We start from the raw sequence: 11,926 nt of genomic DNA on the forward strand, positions 1-11,926 counted from the left end.
TAAAAGAGACTTCAGATATGGTATTAGGGGACCAGTAAGGTCTATATAAAAGAGACTTCAGATATGGTATTAGGGGACCACTAAGGTCTGTATAAAAGCGTCCAAAGAGTCATGGGACCTTTAAGCACAATTTCTCCAAATCCGCTTTTTTCCCTCCTTATTATTGTATATAACTCTATTCACATACATTCACATACATTACACTGTATTGTGATGCTGACATAACTGACTAGAAGAGGCAAATCTAGGTAGTCTTGCTTTACACATTGTAAAAAAAGCAACAATTGCCACAATTTACAATTCAAAAATTGCTATACTGTATAAATGACCTGGCTTCTCGGTTATAATTTAACAATCAGGGGATATCTAAATAAAACTACAACATGTATTGTTCCACCATCATATTCAGTAAAGCCTGAATATGATGTCTCTGTGCAGATATACTGTAGGTGATATGTGCACACAAATGCATCCTCGTGAGGATTAACACCTACAGTGTTCCCCTTTGTCTGTGCCGTTTGTGGAAGGATGCCCGTTGTGGGAGGGATCTGTGCCAGGTCTCTTGTGGGAACCCCTACTCAGGGTGGCCCTGTTAGATGTTGTTGTGCCGCTCCAGGAAGCCATATGCTGGCGCTCCAGCGTCGACACGGTCACCATGCACTCCTCAGAGGGGTCTGAGGCCGCAGCTGCCCACGAGTTGTTGATGCGGGAACCCACGCTGTGCAGGGACTTCATGGCCTGTGTGTGGGCTGTTGAGTGGATGGTAGATGAGGGGATTTGGCAATGGATACAAATGAGACATCATGATAGAGGCACTCCTTATTGAATTTACTTTAATAGAGGATAATCTGGCAAATACTGCCTGAGAGGGTAAGAGACTTATCTTACCGTCTGTGTTGGTGTCTCTCCGTCTGGGCAGAGTCCCGACCTTGCCCGTCTGTGGTTTGAGGCCACCCAGCGGTGCCCTCTTGTGGCCGAGGCTATGCGTGCCTTGTGCACCATGGTCTGCTGAGCCAGAGCTGTCTGAGCGACACTGCTGCAAGCTTTTACCTAATGAGAGGGAGTTAATGAAGATAAACATTTGGCTAAGCCTGCACTGAATACATACCGGTTCGAGCAAGACACGTGGGATGTGATGAAATTTGATGTGGCTGTATGAAAGGAATCAGCCAAAGGAAATGGTGTCGACATCGACAAACCTGAACAAATTCATGACAAGATAGTGTGAAACACATTGTCTACATGTGATGTGACTTTCCATCACACAGGGTATGTGTGGAACAATTAGCTCCAAACAAGCCATTTAAAGGACTAGCGTATTGCCCCTTTAAAACGCACATCCAAAGTTCACACTCCTTACACACGCCATGACATAGTTCCATCACCTAGCAATGCTAGAGTATATGTGTCATTCGCTAACAGATAGCTATGACCAGGCCATCTCCACTAACAAAATTCGAAATTACTTACAAAAGTTATTTTGCTGGTGCTTGAAATGTTTAAGTTTACTACTATGTAACATCTCCGGTCCCGCTGTCTTCATCTGTTCTTGAATGTGCTGTAGTGAGCAACAGAAAGCGAGCTGTTTCCAGCAATGCCGTTCGGCGGTGGAAAAGTCAATACACTAAACAGTATGTACATAACGCAACACTAACCACTAACATCAGCGGCTAGTGGAATATCAAGCATTGACTTTACCCTCATGTTGTCCTCGGGTCAAATTGACCCACTTTCCTATGTCAATGTTCTTTTTAACTACCCCAAATAACATGATTGATTCCACACAACGCTCTTTGGCAAGTACAAATCTCTACTTTCATCCATTTTGGGGTGGCTTTTTCAATTTTATAGCCTTTGAAAGAAACAATTGAAGTGGTTTTGAAATAGTATTGATTAAAAATTGACATATTCCAGTCTGTGATTATCCATCCCATCAACATAAATTCCTTTAATTTTTGTCTAACTAATTCCTAATTTCAGTTTTTCTAACTCAAACATTAGGTTTAATTTATTTATAAATGAGGTTTATTGACCGTAACTTTGAAAAATAATTGTAAAACTAGAGTTAATGAGGTAGTGTTATGTAGTGTTGAAAATGTCAAAACAGTAGCAACCATTGAAAAAAAGTGTTGAAAAAAGGGACAAAAACGGGAGAAAAACTTAAAAACGGCCATTAAAAGCCTCGACAAAAGTGTTGATTTTCACGTTCAAGACAACACAAGGGTTAAAGCAATTAGTCAATATAATATATATTGTATATTGACTAATGGAAATAGCGGTACGCCACTGCACCCTTTGGAAATACTGCCACAACACTGGCTTTGATCATGATTGGTTTCACTGGACTGAAGCTATTTTCTCAATTTGTTCACACTTGTAACACAACCGCTTCCAACATGTGACAGCTAGTCATAACACAATAAAAATGTTTGCATTGCTAATGTTTGTTTATATATAGTTTTGTCACAATGACCTGTATTTTGCCCTGCAATGGCTCATTAAAAGTGTTAAAAACACATATTCTCAATGCACAAGACAATTTCTTAACCTATCAAACACTGAAGTCTAAAAATTGTACAGTTCTGTTCCTGAGGGAGAAGCCTTCAAGTTTCTCTCTAAAGAAACACTTTCACAAAGAACCCTATTTATATATGCATCAAATCTCAAATCTTAGACGTGTGGCTTTCCAATAGAGCGCTAAAGTTTATTAAAATATTCTATGGTGTTGTTTTGATGTCTATGCATGAATGGCTTAAAGTAACTTTTCAGACTGTCTACATATCTCTTTGACAAAGAATACGTAGAGAGAAAAAAAGGAACTTATGATTTAGATTAGAATATCTGAATAATTTTAAGCCTACATTTTACTTTTACCCTATGGTTTCTACATTACTGTTGAGTGTAAATCACTGTCCCTACATGTTGCAGAACTACTATGACATGTCCTAAAAGACTTGGGGCTTGTGCGCTATTGTACGCCTTGGTCTTTGTTCTATGAAGTGTGTCCGTAGGTGATACTTCAGCCAGCCGATAGACTGTACTGTGTTTTCTCATGTTTTCTCACATGCATGTTGACATTAGGCGATTGCGCAAAACCCTGGATTATGATAAAAGATGACTTTTTGAACCTGCAATGCCATGTTTTTAGACATTATTTTACTCCTGGAATATAATATGTCATACTGTTGGCCTGGCAACTAAAACACTTTGAGCTTGTACTTATATTTTATTTAAAAAAAGCCAACATTGTTAGTATGACACAGGTGCATCCACAACCCTGGCTTCTACAGACACACACAGACACACACAGACAGACACACACACACACACACACACACACACACACACAAGCTTTGCCTCGCTACATTAAAGACACACTTCTTCCAGCACTGGCCCTGAACATCGTTAAAACCTTGTACTGCAAAATCAACGAATATTAATGCACTTTCTTGGGCCGAGCGGCTGCAGCTTCGTCAGCTTTTTAATGGGTCTGCACTTTAAAAATGATCCGTCCACAGCTATTCTATTTTACATCTGGAACTTAACACATTTTCAGATAAGACCGTAGTTTAATTTAGTTTCATTCTTAAAGCTGTAACTTTGGACATATGTTTTGAATGTATATGCTCCATTTGTTAGTGATATGGAGACAGAATGATCCACATAAGGTGCAAAGGGTTCAATAAATGTGTCCAAATCTGCATATTCTACATCTGCAACTAAATAAAAGTGATGAGGTGAAAACTCTTATGAACTCATCCTTGGATATGCTCTGAAATGTAGTGTCCTTTTAAATAACAATGCATCAAATGGCAGCTATGATTAATTCAAAGAAATTTTACTTAAGATTGCAATCGTACTTCTGTCATCCACAGCATTGCCCATACTTGTACACGTTGTTAATGTTCTATTGAAATGTGTACCGGCATATATTTATGCAGAAAACATTTATACATGATGTTTGCTCCATCATGTTGTCTACGGACGTAAAATGTATCTACAGTATATCTATCTGCATCGGACACATTTCTCAAGGTTTCATCATCCGCGGTGCAGTAGAATTGATGCCGGTTAATTGCAAGCCTGTATTTTTTTTTTACTGTTAATGCTAAAATAAATGACTTCAGTCAAATTTGTTTAACCACATCAAAAACATACCTGAGCCCTCAAGGTTTTCCACACTGTGACCAGGAGTGTATTTAAAGCCACACAAATTCTTTGACACAGCAGCGTATCGTTCCTCATCCTCCATGTCCTCGTCTTCTTCAGAAAGGAGAGTTGCTCCCAAATCTGAGCCCAGTGTGCTAGACATGAAGTCCATAGGAGGGATGGGAGTGCTGGACACATTTGGACTGCCCTTCATGTGCCTAATGAATTGTGGGGGAAATACTGAATATTAATGAACACAATACAGTTTTTAAAAAAAGCAATGGAGTATAAATAAAGCAAAACAAGTGCGAGAATCAGTGCGTATTCAGAAAGGTAGAGATGCACTGTGCAGAGACTGTGAATGCCTGCAGTGATTTCACTGATTACTTTCTCAGTGCTGGTGTGTGTTGTGCTAACACAATGGAGTTGTAATTGGGCTGGATAAAGGATATCTGGATGGGCAGGGCTGTCACCAACATGCCTGTTATCTCCCCCACAGCTGTCCTCCATGATGGCTCACATCCCGCCATAGAGGAGATGCATGCATAATTACCAACTCTATTTACTGATGTCAGAACAGCATGTTAGGCTAAACCCAGTCATTACCCTCCAACATGTGTCGCCTGTGACTTGTCAAGTTTTCCAATGCTCCATCAAAAGGTGCAATCAATGGAGAGCTGTTTTTATCGCTCGCAGTAACCATAGAGCGCAGGTTGAGGCTGACACGTGTAAATACCAGTATTATGAGACACTGAAACGTTGGCCATTCATATGCAAAACCCAAACCATCATTGGAATAAAATGTATAAAATTACAGGTATCTTTCCTACTGTGCAAAGCTAATGTATTTGAACTGAAATTGTGATGCATATGTACACAGCATAAAGCTTTCAAATAATCTAACAGCCACACAGGTTTCTTTTTTTAAACCAAAAAATACATGAAATTATAGGAGAAAGGTGGCCTCAAAATGTAGTTTCTTTAAAGGATCCTTACCATGCCTGCTTGGCCACCTCGTATTGGTAAGCTCTGGTTAGCTCATCCAAGTGGGCCTGCAAAATGGATTGCATTTCGTCATGGTGGGCAGAGCTGAGAGAGGAAGACGAGGGCTGGCTGAAGGAAGCTGCTGCCGGCGATGAGGATCGTCCTCTCAGGGGAGGAGTGGGCCCTCTCTCCTCCTCTACCTCGTTGTCCAAATTATGGTGTCGGTAGGTCTGGACTGACATGGGTGGAGCCCAACTGTTGCTGTCATACCTGGCATGTGGACAACATGTTTTATGTGTTAATCATCACATTGACTTTGCTGAGCAGCTGACTGCACGTTGTTCAATAGGATAGGGAATAATGTATGGTTTTAATGACATCCCTAAGTAAGTAAGTAGATAAACATGTTGACAGTAGTTTTTCTTCCATTGGCAAGTGACACTGCTTAAAACAAGAATCCATTTTTTTTGTGATCAAATTTGTATTTTTTAAAAATATATTTAGGGAACAAAAAGGGACAAACAATTATAAACAACACACTGAGACAAAGAGAACGTGTTCCAGGGCCAAAAAAAACAGAGAGAGAGGAAAGACGGGAGGGAGGGAGACAAAACAACACACACAGAAACAGACACACACACACACAGAGACACACACACACACACACACACACACACACACATACACACACAAAGATACAAGACAAGGGACAAAACACCTAACGCCAAGTTAGAGGTCCAGCCTAATACAAACCAATTTTTGTTAGTTTCTTTTATTATTAGGAATGGCAGCTAAAGGTCTATTTTAGCATTGTGTGAATTATGTGAAGCTCCTGTCTAAGCTCTCTAGTGGAAAACAAACACAAACACACACAAACACACACACACACACACACACACACACACACATACACACACACACACACAGTTTCTGGGCACAGGTGCAGGATATTTTGACCTGTGTTTGCATGTGTTTTTTCTGCTGACGTGTGTTTTTGTGTGCATCTGTTTTGGGGCAGAGATTGATGAGATATGAATGTGCCGTACCCTCCTCCGTGGTTTTCCTGGGGGTAACGGTCAAGGTCAACCTCGGTACCAGGGAGAGGGTGCATGGGTGGTGGAGGCAGGGGCATGTTAGCCCAGCATGTCCCATTTGATCTAGAGGCCTTTGTTCCACCCTTCACCTTCTTTTTCTTCCCAACCTTTGCACCTGGGGAGAGGAAAAGAGGGAAGGAAGTTTAGTTTTCTCAACACAAGAAATCCATGTACACACACATAGCATTCTACACAAAATTCACACACTCTAACACACACCTTGAAAGCAATCTTCTACCTTTCTCTGCTATCTGAACTTTTACAAACCTGTCTCCCACCCAGTGTTCATTTTTCTCTTTTTTTGTGTGCTGACAGCACATTAGGACATTTTCTAAATGTTGACATTTCTTAAAGAGGCACCAAAACCTGCGGCGAGCCACTTTAAGATGCTTCCATACAGCTTCCCTGCTTGCTCTACTTTATCTCTGGTAAGGGTGACATTTAGCTGAGCACACAGGCTATTGTGCAAAGCTACAAAAAAAGTACAGACCGAAATGCCTCCATGACTTCACTCAATGTATATACACTGCATAAATAACTCAGAACACTGAGGGATTTTCTGCCATCACCTATCAAGTAAACCCAAAGAAATGTGTCATGATTGGGTGACATTTCTGGGCTAGATGAGCTCCCGGGGTAGAATTATGATGAAGACAGAAGAGTAATAAAGAACATTATCCTAAGGGTCCATTTTCAGTGAATATGTAAATAAATTCCTTCCTTTTTATCTGTCTCTTTTCCTGGTTTAGTTTGCCAACTCCCTTGTAGTTATTTCACAGAAAAAAAACCACCTGTCATTTGGTTGCAAAATGTTGCCTTTACTGCTTGTTAAAGCACTGCTGCGGTCCACAGAGACCCGAAAGCAAAGATCACACCACAAAAAAAAGAAAAAGAAAAGAATTGAGCTTTATCTTCAATGTGGCTCGTACCACTGCCAGGGCGTCTGTCAGTCAGCGAGTAGCCCAGGCTTGCCATTTCCTGCTGGGCTTGGAGAGAAGCCTTCCAGCGGGGATCTGGTCTGTCCACAGCCAGCTCGTGGAAGCTGTTGGACTGGAGTATCTGAGTGGTGGCATAGGGGGTGGGCTGACTGGCTCGCGCTGGGCTGCTGTAACCCGCTTTCCCCATAAAATCAATACTGCTGTAGATGGCACCATCAGACAGCATGGTGCCCGTCTTCTCCACTGCTGCGGATGGTAAAACATCTGAGACAAAAGAGGATGGTGACAGAGCGAGAAGGAAAAAAGGATCATGGAGAGATAAGTTGACATGAAGTTAACGATCTTTAAGGTCATTAACACTCCCTGCTGCTCCAGCACTCTGTATTTGTTAAATACAGGTATCAAATGGACTTGATATGAATGAAAGTGATTATCTACTCCCGCAATTAGCATGCAACACGCTGTGGGAGTCCGGCGGAGTGTGCACAAGAGGGATATTCAAACAGCGCTAACCTTCAATGGTACCGTCTTAAACATTTAAAACCTGCAGCTCACAAGGGTTCCAATGAGCTGAGAGAACATGCAAACACATAAATACAAAATTTCACCTGTACTTGAACTATCAATCTCATACAACCTGGAAAAATACACAATGGCAGGGCCTGAGAAAGAAAGACAGGCACAACGTACACACAAATACCATAAAACTTAAGCCAAATATCAGGTTTGTCAAATCAAATTAGTAAAGTATAGCCCTCAAAGGCTCTTTTAATTTGCGTGCGCGTGTTTGTTTTTGTGCGCCTGCTTGTGTGTGATGTCCTGTCACTGCTCTTCCCAATAGATAAACATCAAAACTGTCTGACCAGGCATTGCTAAAACTGTATTTTCCAACACCCCGGCCTGTTTATGTTTCCTACCTCCTCGACCAAAGTTGCTGCCGCCCTTCGGACTCCCTAAGCCCCCGTTAGCTGGGAGGCTCGTTGAGGGCCAGGAGTCAGCCAACCAGGGGAGGCCTGGGTCACCCGCTTTCAACAGCCCTGGACGGCTGTGAGAGGATGTTTGTAGAGAGAGAAAAAAAGAGGAGAAGGGGTTGAGACAGAGGCCTTGCTACATAGTTAAATATCCAGCCTGTGCCGTAACAGTATTGTTCATTTTCTTCCTGCTGCATCAACAACAAATTGATGCGAAAATCAGCATATTCTCGCCTGTGGTGCAGCCCGGTGCACAGGCGACAATAAACAACAGAGAGACATAAACTGGCAAGTCTATAAATCAGACTTCTTTCTCCCCTTAACTCCACCACTGCTTACTCTCCCCGGAGGAACAAGGCAGGCCTAAATACACACTAAATCCACTTTAGAGCCTTAGCACAACAGAAATTTACATTTTAAATTGAGAATCATGGACAGCCTCTGGCAGATCAGCTACACTGGTGCAGCGTCTCCATAGCAACAGAGACACCAAAAGCCCATTAGGTGGTTTTAGGAAAGCTACCGTGTCATTTTGTCTTAGTGAAATACAACAGTCATGAATACAGGCTTTGACTTCAAGGTAGGGAAGTTGTGGGTAACAATTCAGGAAAAAAAAAAGAAAGGACAATTTACAACTACTTCGTATCAGCTTCTATAAAAAAAAAAAAACATTCACATGCCTTGTGCATCTTCACTGCATATGTTTGCCTAACGTGCAGCAACACAGGGAATTTTCCACTGAGGCTGATTTGCCAAGCGCCGAGGGAATTGTTCACAGCTGACTTGGTGATGGCTCAAAGGTGTTCAAACAATTACATCAATAATTTCCATTTTAGAATACACAAGCATATGCATACATTTACATACATTTGCTTTGAAACATGTGCCAACACCAACACAATGACACATACGTGAGTATACAAAGTGGAGAAGCACACTCATGCACACAAAACAGGCAAGAAACTGTTTATTTTTAGTCTATTATTTGCAACATTTGTTCTAGCTCTGGGCTTATCTGCTTGGTTAGGTGTGAGAGAACGGAAATAGGGAGAAAATAATAAAGAAGAGGACCTTCATGCTTTCACTTTCTGCTAAGCAAATGTGTCCCTTTCTCTTGTACACGTTGATATTCAAATGGCATTTTAAGCTGGCAGGAACTTCTCGTGGCCACCGAGTGGAGTCTCAAGGTCCAGCACTTTGTTGTTCCATCCTCACGTGCGACCGTTTACAGTGTACTGTACGTCAAGCGTTTTCAAACAGCGCATTTATCACCTCTCCCCGCCTCCCACGACCTCTCGCTCTGCCAGCAACCTCAGATGAAACTGCGAGAGAGCCGGTGAATAAAGCCCTCACCTGCATTAATTGGTAGCACTTGCTTCAAAGGAGTGATTAATGATTTCATCATGCGTACATCAGTGCAAATCATACACTGAAATGAGTCAGTAGCGGGAATATTGGACCACATATGCAAATTCTATTCATTACACAAGAACTCCTCATTACAGGTATTACAATAGGCTCTTGTCATTGAGAAGGCACACCGAGCATTACGCTGCGTGGCAGTGACATGTGAGTGGGAAAGCTTTCGCTTTAGTGTAGGGGTTCTTGGTTTTTATAAGTTGATTTAGATTCTTACCTCCCATTTCTGATCAGGCCCCTGTCCCTTTGGAATGTAACTTGTAGAAAAAAAGAGGGAGGACAGAAAAAAATAATTGCAATTATTTTGTCACCCCCATCAATTTGAATGAGAATTTAGGAGGCTAAATGACTGTGATATTTTAGTCTGAAATGCACAATGTAAAGACATACCTGCACGGGTAAAGGTGAAGGACTGAACTGCAAGTGACAAAGAAGAAGAAAGTAGATAAAGTGGCATGGATAATACTAACATTAATGAAATTGCAGCCACACTCAATAACATTCACATAACCAGGTGTACAACTATAAACAAGCCCTTTCATATTTGCTTTCCTTGTTCATTTATCACTGACGATGTGCCAGCGCTGATCACGCTTGGGTGAAACCCGGGGTGCTGATACATCTAACCACTGCATTCCAGCATTTTCTGAATTACACTGATTGCCCTGAAGGATAAAGATCAAATGAAGGTTGATGTATGTTTCCCTGGGGGCTCTGCATCATCATCATTATTTTATTGCTTCTTCTAAAAAACAAAATGGAGCACAGAGGCTGTCTTAAAAAGAGGAACAAAGAGATTTTGCTGACATTAAATATTTCACCATATGACTAATGTAATGCCTCAGAACACAACAAAAAAAACAATTAATGCCGGGTTTAAGTATTTCTTTCAATAAAATTGAAGTTAATTCAAACACATTTAACATTTAAAAAGAAATCATAGACCATTTGATATCTTGACCATTCCTGTAAAAAGTTGCTTCATTTTCTCCAAATTGAAAATGCGGTGTTTTGGAATTCGACTCCACAAATTGTTTTGAGAGAAGGGATCAGAGAGAAGCGGCACTCAATCATGTAAATCCCTGTTAAATTAGGAATTCACTGCACTCTTTCCCCAAGTTACTACAATGAAAGCTGCAATACACATTATGGTAATGGAACACAGCTATATGCTTGACTCATGGAGGCATAAAAGACTATTTCCTATACACAAACCTAGACGTGCCTCCTGTTAATGTGCAAACAACACCAGCCATGGTCTGATAATGGAAGGGGATGTTAAATTACTTATCTTGCATGAATGTATTAGACTGTTGAGGTGTGGTGCTGATGAAACCCTGAGCACAGTTGATGCACATCAGTGCACAGTGAATTAAAGTAAATAAGGCCTATTTCTGTCTGCGCTGTATACATTTCCTTTGTTCTGCATTTTAGCCAGTTCAAAATGGAGTCCCATTGGTGATGACATCAGCTTTTGTTTGGGGGAAAAAGACCTAGTGTGCTTTGAGATTCTGTGTTGGTGCAGAACCACTTAAATTGATTTTATTTTTTACCTGCATAGTTGCTGAGTCCCTTCCTCTTTTTTCTCCTCCAGTACAGCCAGGCACTGAAGCCCATGAGGACTATCCAGCAGGCCCCTCCCAAACCGGCGATGAAGGCCGGCTGCTTCACCACGTCTGAGATGCTATTGTTGCCCTCTGATCCCGTCATTACGTCCCTCAGTTCTGCACCTGGGGGCAATGCGCACACACACACAGCCATCCACACACACACACACACAGCCACACACACAGAAGAGACAAATGAACGAATACTTATTTATCAATAATTGCTGTGCAGGAAGAATCATTTGGGATGTATATGAAATCAATTCCATTTCCATTGTGGTCTGAAATGTGTACAAAAAAAGAAGAAACATCTGTCAGTAGAGGACAACGTAAATGAAAAACAAACTAAAAAAAAGCAAATGCTAGTAATGTTTGTCTAATTGTGTGTGAAAGGGTTCTTTTAATTTTGGTTCACTCGCCAGAAAAATATGTTAAGCAAAGGAAGATACTTTCAATAAAAGCAAAAGATCCATTGTTGAAATTAGGCACTTTGAAAAAAAAATCATAGCACATGGACTAGAGGAACAGCCAAAAGATGAGAAAATGAAGAAAAAAAACACACATAGGGGGCAACTGTGGTAAGGGCACAATAAAGAAACACAAAAAACAGCATCAGTGCATCCAATATGAAGGCAGAGTAAATCAATTCAGCTGTGCACTTATCAACTTGAGCTGCAAGACACAAGATTGACAGAGCAGCTCTGACAGAGTTTGATTTTCTGTTGCAGTTACTGTGCTGTGAAATTAGATTCAAAGTCTCCAGC

General features: G+C 41.2%; 1 protein-coding gene across 4 annotated transcripts in view; it reads right to left on the reverse strand.

Moving 5' to 3' along the window:
* The window catches only part of LOC117955260 (roundabout homolog 2-like), an 80,805-nt gene that overhangs the window by 1,457 nt on the left and 67,422 nt on the right, over positions 1–11,926 (reverse strand). For 2 of the 4 annotated variants that reach the window (XM_034889630.1, XM_034889629.1), the window contains 10 exons: positions 11,114–11,285; positions 9,946–9,977; positions 9,773–9,812; positions 8,083–8,210; positions 7,157–7,429; positions 6,180–6,342; positions 5,146–5,403; positions 4,159–4,367; positions 889–1,050; positions 495–749 (listed from right to left, as the gene is read on the reverse strand). In XM_034889630.1, coding sequence (XP_034745521.1) covers positions 495–749; positions 889–1,050; positions 4,159–4,367; positions 5,146–5,403; positions 6,180–6,342; positions 7,157–7,429; positions 8,083–8,210; positions 9,773–9,812; positions 9,946–9,977; positions 11,114–11,285 — 1,692 coding nt within the window. Of the gene's footprint in view, positions 1–494; positions 750–888; positions 1,051–4,158; positions 4,368–5,145; positions 5,404–6,179; positions 6,343–7,156; positions 7,430–8,082; positions 8,211–9,772; positions 9,813–9,945; positions 9,978–11,108; positions 11,286–11,926 lie in introns of all 4 variants that reach the window. The other 2 variants (XM_034889631.1, XM_034889628.1) reach the window with 1 other exon arrangement.

This window comes from Etheostoma cragini, chromosome 13 (genome assembly GCF_013103735.1).
Source record: "Etheostoma cragini isolate CJK2018 chromosome 13, CSU_Ecrag_1.0, whole genome shotgun sequence".
NCBI classification, from domain to species: domain Eukaryota; kingdom Metazoa; phylum Chordata; class Actinopteri; order Perciformes; family Percidae; genus Etheostoma; species Etheostoma cragini.